The 22866-nt window shown below is 35.5% G+C and overlaps 3 protein-coding genes across 3 annotated transcripts in view; 1 reads left to right on the top strand and 2 right to left on the bottom strand.

Annotated features, from left to right (window-relative positions):
• Window positions 1-117: 117 nt before the first annotated feature.
• On the top strand, window positions 118-8345 carry DCTN2-p50 (dynactin subunit 2). Its single transcript, XM_034976603.2, has 9 exons — window positions 118-294; window positions 379-581; window positions 1045-1180; window positions 1632-1738; window positions 3665-3781; window positions 4676-4751; window positions 6207-6365; window positions 7236-7332; window positions 7713-8345. The coding sequence occupies exons 1-9, from the start codon at window positions 259-261 to the stop codon at window positions 7892-7894; spliced, it is 1113 nt and encodes a 370-aa protein (XP_034832494.1). The 5' UTR covers window positions 118-258; the 3' UTR covers window positions 7895-8345.
• A 382-nt stretch (window positions 8346-8727) lies between these two features.
• On the bottom strand, window positions 8728-10997 carry RpL27 (ribosomal protein L27). Its single transcript, XM_034976607.2, has 3 exons — window positions 10904-10997; window positions 10326-10555; window positions 8728-8931 (listed from the first exon to the last, which is right to left on the bottom strand). Exons 2-3 carry the CDS (start codon window positions 10542-10544, stop codon window positions 8746-8748), a joined length of 405 nt encoding a protein of 134 aa, XP_034832498.1. The 5' UTR covers window positions 10545-10555; window positions 10904-10997; the 3' UTR covers window positions 8728-8745.
• Window positions 10998-11556: 559 nt separating this feature from the next.
• Window positions 11557-22866, bottom strand: part of Zdhhc8 (zinc finger DHHC-type containing 8) — a 32149-nt gene continuing 20839 nt past the window's right edge. The window contains exon 9 of the mRNA XM_069503210.1: window positions 11557-18287. Coding sequence (XP_069359311.1) covers window positions 17921-18287 — 367 coding nt within the window. The 3' untranslated portion in view covers window positions 11557-17920. The remainder of the gene's footprint in view (window positions 18288-22866) is intronic.

The following is a 22866-nucleotide window of genomic DNA, read 5'->3' as shown; positions in this document are numbered from 1 at the left end:
TGTCGGTGATCGCTTGACCATAGATAATATAGATAATAATCTAAGCTGAATCTAAGGCCTAAGCGCACTCTAAGCGCTTGACACACAACCTTTTTTGACGTTTGACGTTTTGTTTTTCGGCATAGAGTAAAGTAATACACTCGTCACTCGGCAAATGACGTCATCTTTTTCCAAATAAAGTGAACAAATTATTATTTAAAAACCTAAAGAACTTTAATTGAAACGAATTAAATAATTCCTTAATATTATTAATTTATCATGGCAGATCCAAAATACGAGAATCTCCCAGGCATAGTATGTGTTTTTTGCGAAGGCAGAGGGAATGTTATTGATTTTTTTATACTTGGTCGATTTTGTGTAAAAAAGTAATATTTTTAGGCGTATGATCAACCCGATGTTTATGAAACGGGTGATTTACCCGAGGCGGATCAACCGGAGCCCTACGAAGAAGAAGAAAACGAATACATCGAGCAACTACATCTTTCTGTGAAGGATTCATTTAACAAGTTCAAAGGCAAATTTCTCACAGGAAACGTTGATTTTTCGGATCGATTAAGCAGGAAAACTCGCATAGGTTACAGGTAAGAATGGTCAAATACATACTAATATTATAAATACCTACGAAAGTGTCTTCCTGTCTGTCTGCGAGCTTTACATGGCTCATCTGTTTAACCGATTTAAACGAAATTTGGAACGGAGACAGCTTGCATTCCAGAGATGCACACAGGCTATCTTTTGTCCCAGAAACCCAAAGAGATCCCGCAGAATTTTCAAAATCTTAGTTCACGTAGTTAGGGGCATATCTATTTTGTACAGAGATAGTTTGACACAGGTATAGGCTACTTCATTCGTGAAGAGGTCACACAGGATTTATAAAAACCAAAATCCATACAGAGAAAGTTGTGGGCTTCATCTAGTGGTTAGTTTCTAATATAAAGTGAATTTTACCACATACCACGTGGTGGACTCTGGCCAAATCATTCTGAGAGGAGACCTGTGCTCAGTAGTGAGCCAGTGATGGGTTGATGATGTATACTTGAGCAGGGCTGGTGAATGGGAGCTGGCGGCGGCGGGTGAACCAGAGTCTACTATAGAACGATACAACAGGCTGCGGTGTGAGTTCTCTGAACTGCTGGAACAGGTTACTGAGCAGCAGAACAAGGCCACTGAAAGTGAAAAGGTACATTAGTTTTATCATATCATAACCAATTACTATTACTATGACTGTCCGTCTATCTGTCTGTCAGTGGGCTGTTGAAATGAGAGTTGAAATTTTCACAGGATATGTATTTTTATTGCCGCTATCCCGACTAATATTATAAAGGCGAAAGTTTGTATGTGTGTGTGTGTGTGTGTGTGTGTGTATGTTTGTTACTCCTTCACGCAAAAACTACTGGACGGATTTGGCTGAAAATTGGAATGAAGATAGATTATACGCTGGATTAACACAGGCTACTTTTTATCCTGGAAAATCAAAGAGTTCCCACGGGATTTTGAAAAACGTTAATCCACGCGGACGAAGTCGCGGGCATCAGCTAGTAACAAAATATAATAAGAATTTCAAAATGACTGGCTACTTAATAAGCTTGAAATATAAATAAAACCTCAAAATTACTATTTTATTTCCATAGGATGAACACTCTAAGCTGGTGGTACAGATCAACACAACCAAGAAACTTCTGGAAGAATTAAAACTTGAAGAAGGGGAGCTAATTGATCCAAAAGCTGAGAAATTAAAGTATGCAGCATTTCTTATTTTATCTTACTAATATTATAGTAAATGTTAAAGTTTGGATGTTTGTCACCCCTTCACGCCATAATGACTGAACTGATTTGGCTGATCCTAAAATAACCTAAATCGTTGCGAGCATCGTCTAGTAATTAATAATGGTGCTGATTCTGTTGTTTTTCTCTAAACAAAATTTAGAGCATCTGCATCTTTTCTTTTTAATATTGCTAAAAAGGGACGGGACTGGCAACTAAAGTCATGAGTTACGACAGCTCTAAACTAAACTTAAAACTGTCAAACTGTGTCTATCCTTATCATATAACATTAGTAAGAAGAGCATGTAAATACTCTAAAATTTAGTTGTGCTCAGAATCAGTACCAATGATAACTAAATTTAGGAGTACTTATTCACATGCTCTTCTTACTAATGTAATATGAAAAGGACAGATGCAGTTTGACAGTTTTAAATTTTATTTTTAGATGGCATGATTTTATCGCACAGTCGCGAGCCTACTGATTAAATTTGTAGCGTGCACTAAAATTTTGTGTCTTTAAATGTAAAGTTCATGTTCTGTCCCTTTTTAGCATTGTTAAAAAGAAAAGGATGCAGATACTCTAAATTAGGTTTAGAGAAAGACAACGTAATTGGTGCCAATGGGGCTAATTCTGAGCACAACCTAATTTTAGAGTATTCGCATGCTCTTCTTACTAATGTAATATGAAAAGGACAGACACAGTTTGACAGTTTTAAATTAAATTTTTAGATGGTAAAACCCGTGATTTTAGCACGCACTCGCGAACCTACTGTTTAAATTTGTATTGTGCACTAAAATTTAGAGTCTTTAAATGTGAAAGTCATGTTCCGTTCCTTTTTTAGCATTAGTAAAAAGAAAAGGATGCAGATACTCTAAATTTAGTTTAGAGAGAGACTAGAGAATCGGGGCCATTGTGGCTAATTCCTTTGTACACAATCTCTAAACTAAACTAAAATATCACGTCTAAATCTATTGCTATCCCTTTCATAATGCTGCTTGCGGAAAAGGAAAGCACTAGATTTAGACCTGTTAATTTAGTTTAGTTTAGAGATTGTGTACTAGAGAATCGGCCCCATTGTTAGGTTATTTTTAAAAATGATTTGAATTGTTAGAAATGATTTATTATAAGATTTTAATATAAGATTTATTTATTGAAGATAGTCTGACTCTTTCGACGCCATACAATCTGTTGCTATCTCAAAAGAATTTGTATAAAATGGGTGTTATGACAGTTTTATAGGGCAGTGTCCCTCGAGACTCAGAATGATTGTTATTATTATTATTATTATTATTTTCCAGCAAACCCCCTGATATTTATATTTCAGGGACCTTGATAGTGTTGGTAAATGTAATATTAAATTATTGAATACCATCAGTGCTTAGATCGTAAATTGAGTTTTTTAGTGTTCCGTACCTCAAAAGGAAAAACGGAACCTTTATAGGATCATTTTGTTGTCTGTCTGTCCATCTGTCTGTCTGTCTGTCAAGAAACCTATAGGGTACTTCCCGTTGACCTAGAATCATGAAATTTGGCAGGAAGGTAGATCTTATAGCAGACATGGGGGGATAAATCTGAAATCCATGAATTTGTGGTTAAATGAGGTATCACATGAAAGGGCTTAACTTGTATATTCTAAAACAGATTTTTATTTATTTTTAGGCATAATAGTTTTTGATTTATCGTGCAAAATGTCGATAAAATACGATTGTAGTACGGAACCCTCAGTGCCCGAGTCTGGAATCGCACTTGGCCGGTTTTTTAGATTAAATTCACTCAAAAACCTCTACACGTTGTGACCTGCGCCCACGCTCATGTATTGGGAGGACATGTTAATTTTTTTTTTAATTTTCAATAATACCTGCATTTCTGTGTGACGCTTACAATAATAATTATTTACAGAGAGTACCTGAGTGCGAATGGTAAAAAGAAACAAGGCGAGCTGGTCACCGCGCGCCTCAAGCTAAAACCAGAAGTTAACTTGGCACAGACTGCGAGAATAGCACAGCTTGAACATAGGCGAGTTTCTGATATATGAACACCCGGCTGAGTTTGTTGTGGGCTCTTCTCAGACCTGGGCGCGTTTAGAACCCTCGTAGCTTTAAGTTTGCGTAAAGATTATCACCACTAACTTTCAAACTAATCTTACAAATCCAACAACTGACAATCAAAAAGTGTAATTTATTACCCATTTTGAATAAATTATTTCATTTTGATATTATAATATTATTCAAGTCTCACTCCTCGTGTTCAGATCACTTCGTTGTCTGTCTGTCCGTCTGTCCGTCGTGTCTGTCAAGAAAACTTGGTAGGTAGGCAGGTCTTATAGAATAAGTAAAGGAATAAACCGTAAATTTGTGGTTACATCACAAAATTAAATTAAGAGCAAGTGGGGTATTATATGAAAGGGCTTTACCTGTATATTCTAAAACAGATTTTCATTTATTTTTATGCATAATAGTTTTTGATTTATCGTGCAAAATGTCGGAAAAATATGACTGTATTACGGTGCGCGAGTCTGACTCGCACTTGGCCGATTTTTTTACAATATTTTAATATGCCTTTATGTAACAGGTTTCTATAACTCTTAAACTTCCACTTATAGTTAATTTTAAAAATGGCTCTGACATACAGACAAACAAACTGAATGAAAATATAAGGGTAAAAAGACATTTGACTTGCTTCAATACCTGTACCTGTGACTTTGTAACAATAACAGAAGAACAGACACTTTCTGATTTGATTTGATTGAACATCTTTATTTTTATTTTTCATGGACCGAAATTGTAGTTACATAGTAGTAATAAACTTACATTGGAAATGCTTATCTCTGAACAGATATTTCTTCCAGCTTCCCATTCAAGGTTGTGAGTAAAGCGTACTATGGTTTATAATAATTTATAATCTTTTTAGGTTACATAAACTGGAACATGCGGCTGGTGTCAGAGATGAAGAGGCGTTTCGAAGACTCCAAGCTGCCACTGGAGAGGTATTCAATTATAATGGGCTAGTTGACACTTTTTTTAAGTAGGTCTTAAATGGTTAATATTTGTCCAATTAGATCAAAAAAATTAACACTATATTTTTTTGCGCCCTAAAAACCGTAAAACTTTAATTTAAAAATATATTTTTCTTAGACAGGTGAAAACACTGTCGGCCATGTTTGGCCGATAGATTATCTGTGCTCTGACGTCATGCATTTGTAAACAACTCCCAAAGTTTAACAAACATGACTTCTATACTAGTTTACATGAAAATATAGTAATTATCGTTATTGTATCATCCGAGAATGTAAAAACGCATCGATAAAGACTACAGGAAAGTTGTGGATTAGAGTGCCCAGTGAAATAAATATACGTAACACGTGAAGACTTGCTTAAAGGGATCCTATATCACTAACGACTTCAACCCAAATTTATTTTTGCAAAGATCACTTTGTTGTAAGTCTTAGGTACTTAATAACTTATTCAATTTATAAAGAGAAAACGATATTTTTTTACGTTTACTATGAGTTTTTAAAAACATATAAAAACTAGCTTATGCTCGTGACTTCGCCCGCGTGGACTTCATAAATTTCAAACCCCCATTTAACCCACTCAGGGGTGGAATTTCAAAAAATCCTTTCCTAGTGGATACCTTCTCTTTACCTACAAAGAACACACCCACCAAATTTCATGTATCTAGGACCAGCTGTTTAGACATTTAGGCTGTGCGTTGATATATAAGTTAGTCAGGACTTTAAATTTTATATATTATATGGATACTACGTTAGTCCCCACGTGACATAGGGATGACATTTCTTTGTTTACATATTTAATGACGTCACATTATGGCTGACAGCGTTTTCTGCGTTTCAAATAAAAATAAAAACTGTATTTTTTTAAATTGGATTTATATATCTGCGTTTTTAATAATTGTTATTGATATATTTCGTTGTCTTAAGCAAAATACTATAATAAATAATCATTTATTGGACGAAATTAGATATGAGTCAAGTAGCCTATTGTTTTGTTGGTAAAACGGGTGCGGCTAACAGTCAACTGGATTGTAAGTTCAAAGCGGCCATTATATAGATACCGTTTTAATCATTACCCCTATTATAAATGTGAAAGTGTGTTTGTTTTTTGGTTTGTCCTTCAATCACGTCCCAACGGATCGACGTGATTTTTGCATGGGTATAGATAAAGACCTGGAGAGGGACATAGGCTACTTTTTCATCTCATCTCTAATTTAAAACCTCTATTTGACCCCCTTAGGGGTTGAATTTTTAAAACTCGCTTTCTTAGCGGATGCCTACGTCATAATAGCTATCTGCATGCCAAATTTCAGCCCGATCCGTCCAGTAGGTTTAGCTGTGCGTTGATAGATCAGTCAGTCAGTCAGTCACATTTTCTTTTTATATATTTAGATTAAATTTAATAAATAAAATGTTTATTTTTGTAAGGCAACCCTATGCGGCGCGGCGGCATCTCTCGCCAACCAAGCGACATTGTTGCGACCGGCAGATTTAGCGGCCGCCGAAGCGAGGGTCACCTCCCTCCTCACTAATGTTGAGGCTCTGAAGGCCGCTGTCCAACCTGCCGACCCTGAAGTTGAAGCAAAGGTAACTTGATTATTATTGAGCACTTGTGACTAGATCCCATAATTCCTCTTTCTCTTGATGAAAATCTGTACAGTAGATTCTGTCAGATTGGATTATAGATAGTTCAATCCACGAAGACGCGCCACACTATCTTGGCCGGCCAAGTCGAGCATTTTTCTTGCGGGAAAACCACGGTTGCGGAGAGTGATATTTGCCTAATTTATCTTGTGCGTGTGCCCACATCGCTGATCAGTACCCTTAGTACAAGATTTTACGTCTCACCAAACGAAACCAAATTCGAGAGTCGAAATACTTCCGCATTACAGTAAAATGGACCTAAACAGCCTTGAATTGAAGTCAAATGTTCAATGCCACTGATTTTAATTTCGCAATGTTTCCGCTTTGAGCGCTGGCTGTAGAAGTGTAGACAAACTTGAGCTTTAAAACAAGGCCTTTAAGATCCAGTTTACTGTAACGCGGAAGTATTTCGACTCTCGAATTTGGTTTGGTTTGGTGAGACGTAAAATCTTGTACTACGGGTACAGAGCGTTACGACTAACGATAGAACTCGCACTCTAACAGTACATAGCACATCTGCATTGTAACTGTTTGGGACAAAGAGTGGGACGTGTCATCATGGATTGAACTATCTATAGCTTAGAATAGATAAGCCAGAACTAACACAAACTAAGCGCAGTGGGGGAAGGGGACTTTAATTTGTAATAATATGTAGTGTAGTAGTATGACTAGCTGACCCATTTCAGCTTTGCTCAAGTGCAATTTTTGCAAATCAGTGGAATTTCCAAAAATCCTGAGACATGTTCTTCTTCATTTTTGCCTGAAACCTCAAATAGATTTATAAGTTAAAAGTTTTTTTTCTTGCCTTTACAGGTGAAGGAGTTGTACAAACTATTAATACAAATAGATGGTGTATCACATTCCGAAATTTTAGAGCGAATGGAGGCGCTCGAAGCCCTTCATAATCAAGGTAAATATGTGACTTTTTAAATTAACCTACATAAGATGAGATTTTTTTATTGTATGTTTGTGGCCCTCTGGCCTAAAAGATCGGAAAATTATTACTTAGTAGTAGTGTAAGGCTGGGGTTTATAGAGTGACTTAGCTTAGACAGAGTTAAAATGGGACAGAGCTAATCTCTCACATAAATCTGTCTAGCTTTAACTCAAATTTAAGTCTGTCAGAGTCAAAGTGCGCTCTATAGATCTCAGCCTAAAAGTACGATAGTAAAATTTTGGTAGGATTTGTATATAGTTATGACCTTGCAGATTTTAGTCACTACAATATCTAGACATTTCAATTTTAGACACTTCAATATGTGATTTCTGATTGTTTTTCTTTTTTTTACAGCTAGCAACTTTGGCAAGTCCCTAACAGAACTAGAAACCCTACAGAGCACCATATCAAGTGGTGTTCAAAACAACAAGGAATTACTTCAAGGCGTTCAAGAAGTCTTCGCGCACAACATAGACAGCCTACAGAAAGAAATTAAAAAGTTAGACGAAAGGATCGCGAAACTTGCTTCAGCGTGATGATACAGATTATATTAGGCGCGCTTCAAATTATTCTGTAGTCTCAGGGTTGCTATGTAAAAAAATTATAAGCACAGATTATACACTTGCTAGATATAAAATGAAATTATCGTATGTATAATATAATGAAAGTTATTCGCAATTTTGTTGCAGTCTACTTGTACTGCATTAATCTGCAATGATTTCGTTTATCTTTAATTCACATATGTTTGCTCATAAACAGTATAAATATTAAATTATAATTATTCTATTAAATATTTTATTTGTATATTAAAACACAATTGATTTGTATCTCAATCGCACATTACCAAGTGACTAACTACAAATTCTCATAATATTAAATACAAATTAATTTTCCTATCGAATAAAATGACCATTATATATTCGATAGCTAGGTTTAGGTACATAGACTGCTTGATTAAATTATTTAAAAAATAAAGCAATTATATAGCAAATTTTGTTTTATTTAAGGTTACAGTGCATACAAAAGTAGTCCAATCTGAAGCAGCCTAAATCCACGCGAAGTCGCTGGCATCAGCTAGTTGCTGTCACACACCTCCACTCCACTATGGCAGGAACCTACAGTACACGGCCGAAAGTGATGAACATCAGCCTTTAGAATGACATTTCAGGTTTGTAGAGCAATGTCTCTGTCACTCATACCCACATGACGTTTTGTCGGTCTCAACAACTGAGACAGTGCTCTACAAATATGCTATCTCCTTCTAAAGATCGATGTTCATCACTTTTGGCTGCGTACTGTACTCAGATGTGTTATGTCATTAGCAAGATAGTTTTATGGAAATAACCTAAAATAAAACAAAAATAAGTAATTTTACAGTTTATTTATCTTAGAACCTAAGCTTCTGGAAGAACCACTTGTTCTTTCCGCTCTTGTATCTCTCCTCGAAGCGCACTCTTGTGTTGAAGCGCAACTTCTTGCGTTTGGAGGGGTCCTTAAGGTCTTTTGCACTGAATTTCTCAAAGCTAAAGTCAACTGAGTAGCGTGTGGGCATGAGGTGGTTGTAGTTTACTACCTGGAAGGGAAAGAAGAGAAGTTTAGATTACATTAATAGCTACATAATCATATGACACAGATTGGGTCAAATAATAGCGCTTGATATCAGTGGAGGATATCTCTGTACATGGGTATATAATATATGGCTTGCTTCTATCCTACCAGTGCACTGAATGAACAATTATTGACCAATAGATGGCGACACAGATACCTTTCACCATCATGCCTCTCTTTGTTATCACTAATCAGGTTCATAAATCACCTACTGTGCAAAAGTCAGAGTTCTTCATATTTTTGCTGCATGATTCCTTTCAAAAATATTGAGACTGAGATGAACCTTGCGACTTTACAACCACAGGAACTCGTTTATTTTCTAGGATATGTAGATTTTATCATATATTTCTCTGAGATGCAAGCTAATAAGCTCTCTCTGTACCAAATAGATGATGCCTGTGATTTCGTCAGCATGGTTTTAAAATAAACCTGTAAGAAATCTTTCAATTTCAGGACAAAAAGACGCCTATGCCCTTTCCTCAGGATTCAAGCTATCTCTTTAGCAAATTTCATCATAATTGATTAAGCCGATGACTGTGACAAGCTAGCAGACAGACAGACACACTTTCACATTGATAAGATTATTATATAGAGTAACATAAGTATTAAGTTATAACTATTACTAGCTTATGCTCGCGACTTTGTCCACATGGACTGCACAAATTTGAAACCCCTATTTGACCCTCTTAGGGGTTGAATTTTAAAAAAAGTACTAAATTAGGTAGATATGTTTAATTTTTATAATATTTAATCAATGTACAAAACTACTGATTTCATTGTGTAAATTAACTTTTCATTGAGCACATTGGGTTTATGAGTCTTTGGGGACACTTGAAGCTTTATCCAAATTTGTTCAGGGCTTTATTCATTTCCGTTATTGATAATTCCAAAATCATACCTATGATACATCAAACATTTTAATTTTTTTTATTTTTAACGACATTTTTTAAGATTTTAACCACATTTAAAAAATTATAATTTTAATGACATTTGTTATTCAAAACTAGCTGATGCCCGCGTAGATTTAGATTTTTAAAAATTCAGTGGAACTCTTTGATTTTCCGGAATAAGTAGCCTATATCACTCTCCAGGTCCTAAACTATACCCATGCAAAATATCACGTCAATCCGTTGCTCCATTGCGGCGTGATTGAAGGACAAACCAACAAACAAACACACTTTCGCATTTATAATAGGGTTAGTGATACTGCATTCCCAGGACTTGCATGCTTATTGTTTGGTTCTCCTTGTAGGTAGGTAATGTATGTAGATTAGTAAACATGTTGATCTAAATCCTAACTTTATCACAAATAAAACAACTTGCTCAGGAATCAAAACATAACCTCCAAACTGTACTCACCTTGACAAAAGGCTTTATCTTGGATCTCTTGTGGATTTTATTTTTGCCCATCCTCTTGTGGACTTTGCGTGGATACCTATCGATACCAGCGACGAATGCGTGACCATAGGGCTTGTCTGACGTCCCTTCGTCGTAGTTCTTCACTACGATGGCTTTGCGCCCTGCGTACCGGCCGCTTAGGACCAGCACCACCTTCCCAGGCTTCATAATCTTACCCATGTTGGGTGTATCTGAAAATACAAAACTAACCTTCAAATATCACTTTAACTTCTAAACTTCCGTATTATTGCACTGAGTATGCACTTTATTTATTGCCAAGATATTTAAGTATAACATGTCCTAGTCTTATTTTATGAATCCAAACACTTGGTTTCGTGTCAAAACTTATTGTTTTTCCAATGAATACATCGAACTTTGGTTATACTTGTGAGTAAAGATTCAGGTGTACAGAAAAAAATATTTATTGCATATCATAGTAATGATAACAAATCCATCTCTGGTCCTCATTTCAACTTTTAAATTCACTCGTTTTCACCGATTTATTTAGATATAATTTTCAAGAAATTTTCGAAACTCACACTCTAAACCCGTTGACAAGAAAAGACCACAGACAAAAGAAATGTCATAGACTACTGGAAGTGGAATGACATTGACGTTAGGAATTTAATGCTGCCAGCAAGAAAAATAAATTTAAACATAGTCTTCCCTTGTAGTCCAAATATTATTGGAGGACAGTGCACAAGCTACGTTGTACCATAGACTAATTTTGTCGTTATTTGACTTTTATTTAGCGGTAAGCCCATGCAAGTTTGAAAAAAGAGATCCTTTTTGAGAGCCCGTTTATAATACTTTAACTGCCGCACTCAGAGTAGCTTAATCGTTACTTAAGTTTAGTTAAAACGAGACAGAGCTATGTCTCTCACATAAATTTCTCGTTTTAACTCAATCCTAAGTAACGATTAGTGCGGCTGCTAGTACAAAATAAGTCACTTCCCGCCTCGTGTGAGTTATAATGCGTGAACCAAGGTACGCATAGATATCAAAGAAAAAGAATCTGCATGAATGCTCATGGGTTGTTTCTGGACCTAGATCTTAATTGGAAGCAAAATGTTCGCGGCAAATTCGCCCCTTCTGGACAAGGTCCTATTCTTAACATGACGTCCGTCATAGTAAGCCTATACACATAGGAAGAATGGACTGGTATATGGGTGTACAAAATAAAAAAAATGCATAAAAAATCAAACGCTGCTTGATTAATTGAGTTTAATATCAATAAAATAAGAAAATTATTTACACAAATTTTATCAAAATACAAAAATAAAACACTGTCACATACACGTAGGTCATAACGATTCTGAGGAGGTTCTATCATACATGTTAGTCTTTATCGCAGCTGATGTTCCTCCAGACACACTTTGAGCTATAATGTCAAAACACTAAACTACCATTCGTAACTCTTAAGTAAAAACTTATTTTACAATGAAGAAGAGAACATGTACAGTCAGCAGCAAAAATGCAAAAGCATATACACAAAACCAAGCCAGATAAACAGGAATAAGAATTACGTGATAGGAAAAGAGGTGTTTATTAAATGTTAGGATGCAGCACTGTGTAAGCTGAATTGCACTTTGTTGCGTCGTAACTAGAGTCATAATTTATTTAGACGTCTTTGCATGATCCTTCTACATCTGGAACGTACTAGCTATTATGTACCTAGTCTGTAAATACAAAAACTGTGTTCCAACAAACACTTTTTTAGGTAATAATTTAAATGATTTTAAGATTTCGTGATTTAACTTTTATTTTATTTTACTTTTTTTGGTGTTGAATACACATTAATAATTAATAATAATTAATGGAATATACATTAATGATAACGTATGGTAGGCATTTAAGTGGGTATCTTAGCACCTTACATTGTTCTGATGCTGACTGTACGAAAACCAACATGAAGCCATACTTAAAATAATCAACTTTTTTTCAAAAGTTAAGTTTAGACCAAATAGTTTGTAATATACATGAATCAATTAATATATTGCACCCAGTTCTAACGGAAAAGTGTCATTTTAAATAGTTGACACGCAATTCATGATATTGGTCCTTCGAACCAGATTAATGCGATCAAAGAATCGTTTTTTTATAACGTTATAGTAGCGTTTAATGGAATAGGGCGCTGGGCGTCAGGCTTTCCTACAACGCGGAAAACGAAATGTTGAAGTAAAAAGCACATTAAACTAAGATTATGTATATTCTCAAAAGTCAATGATGAAGTTAACTTCTGGTCTAGAAAAAATAATTTTAAGTAATGGCAACATGTCTGATGATTTACTCTAAGGCTGAGATCTATAGAGCGCACTTTTGACTTTGCTCAGACTTAAGATTGAGTTAAAACGAGACAGATTTATATGACAGATATACCGTTGTTTCGTTTTAACTCTGTCTTAAGTCTAAGCAATGTCAGAGTGCGCTCTATAGATCTTACCCTAAGGTACATACTGACCAGGGTAATATTGTAACTTTTATGTTGAACTAGCGACCCGCCCCAGCTTTGCATGGGTACCTAGCTTGTTATAATTTTTGTATGGAACTCTACTTTTAAAAAAATGTAGCCTATGTCACTGGGCAATAAAGTAGCTTTCTAATGGTGCATTTTTGAAATCAGTCCAGTATTTTTTGAGTTTATTCGTTACAAACATACAAATCTTTCCTCTTTATAATGTTAGTATGGATTGGTGTAGATAAATAGTGAGTCAACGCCAAACATTGCGGTAGTGAGAGTGTTACAAAACCGAATGTTCCTTCGATAATTAGGTGCTGCATCTTTGTAATGTAATTCTCAAAATCGAATTCCAAAAGGGTTTTACCATTTTTGTATGGAACCGGGCCTACTACAAGTCCGCTGTTTTGAAAAACGGCGGCCAGTCATAATACATTTTTGTTAATCGATAGACTATAAGTGATTACCATCAAAAAGCATTCAGTGAGAAAATGTCCTAAGTGATATACTTTCTGAGATATTTGAGATTAAAACCGTAAAAAATAAAGCATTAGTAATTTTAACTCAAATATCTGAAAAGTATAAGTATCGATATACTTTTCAAAATGGCGGACTTGTAGGTATGCCAATTAGTTGCAATGCCCTTTGTTATATTACATGTAAATACTCCTGGTCAGTACATACCCTTATGTAAGTTATTTTTATATAAATTAATACAATTGTTTTGGTGAATTACTCCAAAAACAAATGCGTATAAAATTAAGTATGCAGTGGCGTTTTTATGTCGATACTAGAAGTCTTGAGAAACGGAATGTGGAAATAAAAGATTTTTTTTTAGATATATTATACGAAACAATTATATCAAATTTTAAAAAGAAGCAGGAAATTTTCCACATCAAACTTTACAGAGATTAACTGCTTCGTAAAGCGTTGTCTCTGTCTCTCATATCTATAGTCCGCGACGGGTTGAGAAGGCGAGGGGACGTTCTCTCCCCGATTGCCATCAGGCGAGGGGACGTTCTCTCACCGATTGCCATCTCGACCTGTCGCGTACTATATGTAACGTTTCGTCGCGTCGGTCTCAACGACAACGCTCTATGACAACGTTACCTCATTTTGAAGTGTTCTTATGTTCGATGATATTTCCTGCCGGGTATTGGAAATTCATAATTTTTAGTTGACATCAAGTCAATATTAATTGCAAAAATGTACATTTTGAGTATAATTGATTCGTATTTAAAAAAGACAGAAAAAAACTCTTTCCCTACGAAGTTCTAACATTGAAGTAACATGCAGGCAGGTACACAATTTACCAGGGTACACAACAAACTTCACGTCACTTCACGTAGTTGTGACATGTCCAAAGTATATACAAAAATTAGACCAAAATAATACTGCCGCGAGCAACAAGCTACCCGCAAATTTTAAATTTACTCTATTCTTAAATTTAATCGAACACTTTTTTTTAAATTTTATTCCAACTTCGGAATACAATGTAAAGCCTGACCAGAAATATAAAAAACTTGCTTCGGGGGTGCCACTAGTATATTGTCTATGGTCACAAGTATATGGTCTTGTATAAATTAGTTCCACGGGTTTTCCGCAATATGGCGAAGTGTTTTATTTTTCTGGTCAGGATTTATTACGGAAAACAACATAGGAAATAATGTGTACCCACTCATCCATAGTTTTGTCAAAAAGGAAAAGAACTACTGATATGTCAATAAGAAGAAAAAAAAAAACGATACTAGTTACTGGCACCGTAAATAAATACAAACAGAATTAAAGATACATAATAGTAACATCTAACAACAGTAACTATACATAGTAAATCTTATGTATTTAGTGTTTATATACGAACTATATACAAACTTATCCTTCCTAGGTATACAGAAATATTACCGTTTAGCTGTACATTTAAAGATGAATATTTTTCATATCATATAATATATATACGAAGAGTTATATTTTGTGTTCCATACTAAATCTAGAAAACATTAATATATCTATATTGTACAAAACCCTAACATTTAACGATATAAATATAATATATTTACAACGGACTGTTACACCTATAGTACTTAAAAAAAAATAACAAAATGTCAACCACATGGTGTCACATCTCCAGAACGAAAGTGACCTAACCCAAAATATTGTAATGAATACAACTCAAGAGCTTTGCGATTATCATTATGTCGCAATGTGATAATTACAAGTTCCACAATGGTCCCTTGATGTTTTTCTTCACCTGAATCCAGTCAATAAAAAAATGCACAGGTTAACTGAAACTTCTGCACTTAATACAGTATCCTTCCATATAAATCCACCACCTTAAATAAATACACGTCGAAACAGAGAAATTTCTCTAGAAAGTTGCCAAAAATATGGTACAAAAAAATGATAAGCTACCAAATAAATATATTTTACAAAAATTTGTCCTGTGGTGTCACTACACTCCTCGTTTTGTAAACTGTTGATTTTGGATTATGTCACTTCTATGTTCGGAGGCAACATAGCACTATGTTATGGTATAATAATTCAATAAAAATATTTATCCGTCTAATGACTTGGTACATTTTATTGGTAAGACAAACACAATAAATATCCTATGTACATAAATTATAATAATTATTGATATAATTAAATAACGTTCAGAAAAAATGCGAATTTTTAGTTCAATGTAACTCACACAATTTACCACAATGTTACAATTTAATAGTTTTTAATACTAAGGCTGAGATCTACAGAGCGCACTTTGACTTTGCTCATACTTAATTGATTTATGTGAGAAATATACATCTGTCTCGTCTTAACTCTGTCTTAAGTCTAAAGCAAAGTCAGAGTGCGCTCTATAAATCTCACCCTAAGTGAGTCATAAACGAGTTGTAAGCGGCAATACAGTACAAAAAACAATCTTTCGTTGCCAGTCTTAATCATTAATTTATTTAAACTTTATAATTAATCGAAATTGCGCAATCCGTTCTTTTATCGGAAACTTTTTTTTAAAATAATAATCGGGAATCTCTGATAATTTTAATCCCATGACAAAATCTCTAAGTACGTATCTTTATGGACTGTAAAATTCGGAAAGTGATGAGATCTTGGGTCATATCACACTCAAACCAATAAAAATGTGTCGTCGATTCAGACATATCAAAAACTAAATCAAAGTTTAGTACCCCTTTTTTATACAAGGTGTAACCAGAACGCTAGCAAAAACTTAGTGTTATTGTTATACTACCCAATACCAATAGGTCCATTTGCCTCATTTTGTAGTTTTAGTGACTTAGTATTTTTCAAACCCGCAATGTATAGCGTGCAAAACTCGGGTCAATGCCCCGCCTACGACGCGACATTGACTCCGAGTGACCTATTTACGGAACGTTCGTTTTCCTCTAGCGTCAGTCAGATGTATTGTTTGCAATATATCGTGAAATTTTACAATATGTATGATTTTTTTTTCGCGTTTTTTGCGGTTTTTTTTTGTGGTATCATATCACTGATCATCAGTACTATCACCTGTCTTCGTTTTTGCCAGAGCTCTGGTTGCACCCTGTATTCAAGAGTCCATAATTTTATTATTTTAATTTTGTTCTGTCAATATTTAGTTGCAATGTTTTGCAGTTTTGCAATAGATAAATAACTAACCTTACAAAGGTTAAATTAAATCTTTTGTCTTTTTCTTATCAAAATAGAATGGTAGAGAGCACTGCACTCAAATTTTGTTAGGTTTTGATTTCACATTTTTTTTTGTTTTTATCATGTTTTTAATATTTTGCTTCTCTATTATACAATGACCCTTCAATAACAACCTATATTATTCACTCTGGGCTAATAAAAATACATGTTCCTTACAAAAACTACATTTTTTTACACATTTCCTAGCTACATCATTACTTTATTGATTATATTTAGTCAGTAATCTGATTAACTTTGTCAAATTCTAGTTGTATGAAGTGCAAGTAAAAAAAAACACGCGAAAAAAATTTAGAGATTCTAAAAGAAATGGGAATAGAGTAAAAGATCTTCAAGTATTATTATATTTCATGAAATTAATATGGTACTTCATAAATCATTTTAAGGATCAGTGGAAACCGTTTTTTGAAAATTTTGTGGCAGTAATTTTGTTTATATACATATTGGAAAAACGTTCTTGTACATATGTATATATTAGTAACAGACCCGCCCCGTCTTCGCTCAGGTCTTTGTGAAAATCTTTTCAGTGGGGGGTCAAAAAACCTACATGCAAAATCTCAAGTTTCTAGCCTAGACCCAGCGGTTGGAGCTGCATGTTGATATGTCAATCAATTTTGTATGCTTCCAACTTATTGTTTAAAAAGCAATAAAATATTGTAAGAAGTTTGTATTCATACAAAAATATCATAACAAAATATGCAGCTCTATAAATTACAATACTATTTTATGTACTGTATATACTCTGTTATTTAAATGCGATCGTGCAATTTTATGTTTTTATGTTTTATTAAGTCAGGTTAAAAAAAGATTAAAATCTGCCTTACATAATCTTCTACAGAATATTTGGCACAAATTTTTCCATCAAAGTTAAGTTTTTGCTCGCTGCTTATTATATTTACGTCATAAGGAAGAAGCGAGCAAACAATAGAATTTTTTATTATTTTTATAATTTCGCTGCACAATCGAATCACCTAAAGCAGACGAAGCAAACTTGCGACTCAGTCAATTCCTGTATACTGATGCTTTAAAAAAAACTACGATTTCCAGTCTTCGATTCGTGTCACGATAACTTCATATTCGCGATCACTGCATCACAACACTGAGGGGACTATGTACACAGCGAACCCGGGCTACGAATGAGTTATTTAATGTTACAAATCGCTCACCAAATATACATAAATATAAAACACTAATCACACGTTACGTATCTTAAATAAATCGTGTAAACACTCACAGTGACAGTCACTCGGCGCGGCGTCGCTCCGTTGTGCGTGACTCGCGAAGGAAGAGAACAATCTTTGGAATCACCGGCCGCGGCGAGCCTCGGTCGGTTTTAAACTGGCCTATCACGAAAATAGGGAGTCAAAATGCGGGTCGGGCGGGCGTCGGGCCCCGGCCGGGCTCACACGGAGATCTCGTAGTTGCAGTCGTAGACCGAGGCACGGTCGGGCGGCGCGGGCGGCGGCGCGCGCTCCAGCTGGTCCTGCACCTCGAGCGCGCGCACGAAGGACAGCGGGCGGGCGGGGCGCGGCGCGGGCGGCGGGGCACGGCGCCGCGCGTGCGGGGAGGGCGCGGGCGGCGCGGCGGGCGCGGGCCGCTCCGCCCACAAGTACGTGCCACGCTGCGGCGAAGCGGCCAGCTCGCGCACGTCGTGCGGCGCGGCCGCGTCGCGCAGCAGCTCGCCCTCGGACAGGAAGCGGCGCTGCGGCGACGCGCGCACGCCGATGAAGTCGGGGCGGCGCGGCTGCGTCGGCGTGCCGGGGTTGGACCTGTGCGCGGCGCTCACGTCAGGGGTTTAATCGCGCGAGCTCGTCCGAGCGCTCGCTATCGTTATCGTACGGCCTACGGACAGAAGGAGACGGGAGCTGCGGGGGGAAGCGTCCGGCGCCGCCGCCCCTCGACTCGCGTTCAGAACTTCTCTGTGTCGCCCGCCGCCGGCCGGCCGGGACGTCGGTTGAACAATGTTCACGCGTGTGCAATATCGTTTACTCTTAAAAATGTCTACCGGTCATAACGAAGTGTTGCCGGGTTTTCGAACGTTAGATCGCCTCGCCTAATCAACAATGTAGGATCTAAAAATTCGCAATTTTACAAAAGAGTAGTTTAAAAAGTTAAAAAGTACCATACAAATGGTATCCGGGTTACAATTAAAAATTAGTATACCAATTCAGATTTCACAATAAACACGATATTCAAAGACCGTTAAGATAACATTTGTATGGTACTTATTGATTTTGAACTGTCCTGTAAAGTTGTGGATTTGTAGATCCGACATTGTTGTTAGGGCGTGACGAGATATGAAGTAATAAAAATTTATCTAAGCCTACCCGCGATACAATATGTACAAAAGCGTGTGTCTAATATTCCCAACATTGTTAAACCAGTAGCTATACTCTATCCACGGACAGAAGTTAGTATGGGGCTCTCTCTGTTACGTAATCCCATGAAATGACCAAGACAAAAACTCAGTGAGCGTTAACCATTTTGAGTCACCGAATCACAAACGAAACTACGTTTTCTGTTTTACTCTATTAGAGGATTATTAACTACCGATATTTCAACTCAGTTGCACGAGTCGTGGTCACGACGGGACTGAGTCGAAATATCGGCAGTTAAAAATCGCCTAATTAATCGTGGTATGTACCCGTTTTACACAATGAAATATGCTGTGGATCCACGAAATAAGATTAAGACCATAACTTTATTAGAGAACCTATGTTATCAAAAAACATTCGACAAAATTCAATTCGAAAACATGGCGACTCAAAATTGTCAACGCGCACTGAGTATTTTGTCTGTTTGAGTGTTTTGTGTTGTATGGGATAACGTAACAGAGAGAGCCCTATAGTAACTTCTTTCCGTGGACGGAGTATAGAATCGACGGTAGCCAACTAGTTCTGAACGTGTTCGAGTCCAAGCGGCCAGCGGTTGCGGGGAGCATGCCAACGCCATGCCAACTGTACACTATACTACTAACAAACTACTGCAAGCCTTATCGCTTTATATCCTGGTAACGAACAATCAATATTTTCATCGATAGATACGATTTAAAAATAATATATTTCGAGTTAAAAAAATAAAATAAAAATTTAATAAGTATTTTAATTTTTTTAACTAAAAAAAAATTGGTAAATTTTTTGTTAAAAAATATAGTCAGGATATAAAGTGATAAAGCATAGGCACTAGAGTGACGAAATTATAGGATGGCTGGTACAATAAAATCAAATAAAAAGACGGTAGAGTAAAAAACTAAACACATTGCTGAAGAAGGGATTTCCTAGCACAGTTCTTATTAGAAAAAAAACTAGAAATATTGGTATAAAAAGTTTTTTTACATAGCTAATATTTGAGACACAACAAACATAGTCCGACTTGAAGTATAAGCGAAAATATCTCTTTTTTCCCTCCTGACTAGAAGACTGAAGATCTCTTGCATTATGAAAGAGGTTACTTTTTCAAACTCTAAAACAAGAGTTTACTTTGAAGAGTTTGATCATACAAATACAATTAATAATTAACCAAAAAAACAGTATACCATTTAAAGCATAATCGGAATAAAATAACCCCATCAGAAAGTCACAATCAAAATTATAGGCAAAAAAATCATGCCTTACGAGTTACAACGAGTATAGAAATACGGGAAAATTCAGCTAAGTTAAAAAAGTATACAAAATATCAATATTGTCTGTGCCTATTACCCCAAGTCTCTTGTCTCTGATCACAACCTGACCATAGACATACGATGGTAGTCGATACCAGCCATAGTATAGTGCGTCGTACAACGCCCTCGCTCCATTTTGGAACAACAGCTTGCAAATAAAATAGAAATTTACATGTTTAGTACCATTTCTAGCCGTGGAAATTCTGCCTATAACAAGAAACTTTTGATCACCTAAAGCAACTCTAGACACCTTTAATCACTCAAAGACTCCATAGGTTGACATTGGTACTGATTCTGATGGCAACTAAATAAAGTATTCACATCTTTTTCTTACCAATGTAATAAGAAAAGGAGAGACAACTTTTAAAACTGCCAAACATCGTGACTTTAGGCGCCACTTTTAAACATAATGTTTGTAGAGTAACACTATTTAGAGTATTTTATTTAAAATTCGTTTTCCATGCTTTTAACCCAATTACTAATAAAAAGAAAAAGATGCAGATACTCTAAATTCAGTTTAGAGAAAGACATCAGAATCAACGCCAGTAGGCATTTATATACTTGGATACCACAGCACACAATAGGGTATTTTACCCTTTTTTGAAGTGTCTTAATTAGATCCTAAAATGATAATAAACTACCAAAAAAATGTTATTCGATGTGAGTGCAATAAAAATTCATTTGAATTTTGCATTTCAAATTTCGCCGCGAAAACGCTGCCTGCCATCTTTTTAGTTTCATGAGCTGCAATGACGTCAAACGGATTGGTATGCAACGGTGTTTTCTCAGTGAAATACATTACAATTTCAATCCATGTGACGTCACAGTTGGAATTAACATGGCGGCTACGGTATTTGTGGAACAGATAAAAAAGTTAAATCTTTAAAATTAATTATAAAATTCATTATACAATTTGAAACTGAAATTAACATTTTTCGATTGATTGTTGCTAATACCATCTTGTTTAATTATAGATTTTTTCTCGCTTGGTGTAAAATACCGTATTATTTGTTTTTGTTTTGGGATAGGTTCAAAATTAAAATTGAATTTGTATAATAATATGGGGTAATACCTTTTAAAACATTGAAAATATAATTTGGACGTATTTTCTGAAAAACGTTTCACAACCCACTATCAAGTCAAAATATCTCAATATTATGAACAAATTGATTACCAGCTGGGCGATTACGATAAGATGAATTTCGCACCGCAAAAGAATTACTGTAAAATTATTATCCTGGACACTATTTTGAGTTGCGATGTGTTATGTGTGATGATTTTACCGTAATCGCCCGGTTTATTAGTTTGTTCATAATATCGCAATTTCAACTTGATTGTGGATTGGAACTTTTTTTTAGAAAAATGCTAGCAAGAAATAGCCTAGGCAGAATTTACACTGATAACCATCTGTTAATATAATTACTTAATAATGATTATTGATTTCAATCAAATCTTAGCATCTTTGAAAATACATCTCGATAATATCAAATTTAACAAAACTTTTGATTAATTAAAAAACAATGAACTATTCAGCAGTCTCAACCGCGACGTGTGCGTGAACTGACTCCTTGAAAAAGGACGCCGGATGGGTTAGGAACTAGTCAGGCTAACGTTGACTAAACACGTGAGTACAGCCGGGTGTAAGATATTATGTATAATTTGGAAATCACTCACGATAGTTTAAACGCTAAAATGAACTATTGTTGAAACAATAAACTAATGATTCGAATTTTTGAAAAAACAGGCGGTTTTTTATAGATAAAATCGTACCATTCTAAATAATATCTGTCCCGGCTGTACTCACGTGTGTAGTCGACGTTAGCCACACGTGTGTAGTTAGACGGGACAGATATAATTTAGAATGGAAATCACTCACGGTAGTTTAAATGCTAAAATCGTACCAATTTAAAATTTTCTACTAAAAAGGATGGCGTAAAATACCTTGACTCTATTAACAGATGGCACCACTAGTATGCAAAAACCATGCCTTACAGAATATATTACTATAAGAAATAAAGAACATACACTGAAATAAAAATAATAATAAATTATTTGCTTGCTTTTTAACGATTGAAGTATACTACAAAAAAAATGCACCCTCTATCCTATAAGCGTACGTGGCAACTATTCTGAGAAAATCTATTCAACGCAGCATGAGTTGGTGGAAAATCTATTTACATTGTAATATCAAACTTTTTAATTTATTACAACTACCCTCATTATTTAGATTCAAAAACATGTTTATTAAAATTAGGAAACGTTGAATACATTACATTTCTGGTTTAGTTTTTCTTTGAAAGATTATGTAGGTATGACCATTTCGAGATAGGACAAATTTTTCTGTACACAACCTCCAAACTAAATATCCATAAAGGGTCTAAATATATTGTTATCTCTTTCATAATGCTCTCTGCGGAAAAATTTAGACCTGTCAATTTAGTTTAGAGATTCTGTAGAACGGAATTAGCCACATCGAATGGTCAAAATATCCTTCAATATATTCCTTAAAAAACGTTTAATCAATAACACAAGTTAGCACAATCCACCAACACACACACAAGAAGAAGAAAAATGGAAAATCAAACTGCACACACACACAAACAAAAGCAAACACAAACGAGTTACCGTCGACACGTCGTCGGCTCTATGCGTTAGGTCCATCTGCCGCGGTAAGCGGTAAATTCAAT

This window comes from Maniola hyperantus, chromosome 15, assembly GCF_902806685.2.
Source record: "Maniola hyperantus chromosome 15, iAphHyp1.2, whole genome shotgun sequence".
Taxonomy (NCBI): Eukaryota; Metazoa; Arthropoda; class Insecta; order Lepidoptera; family Nymphalidae; genus Maniola; species Maniola hyperantus.
This window is presented reverse-complemented; position numbering and strand designations above follow the sequence as displayed.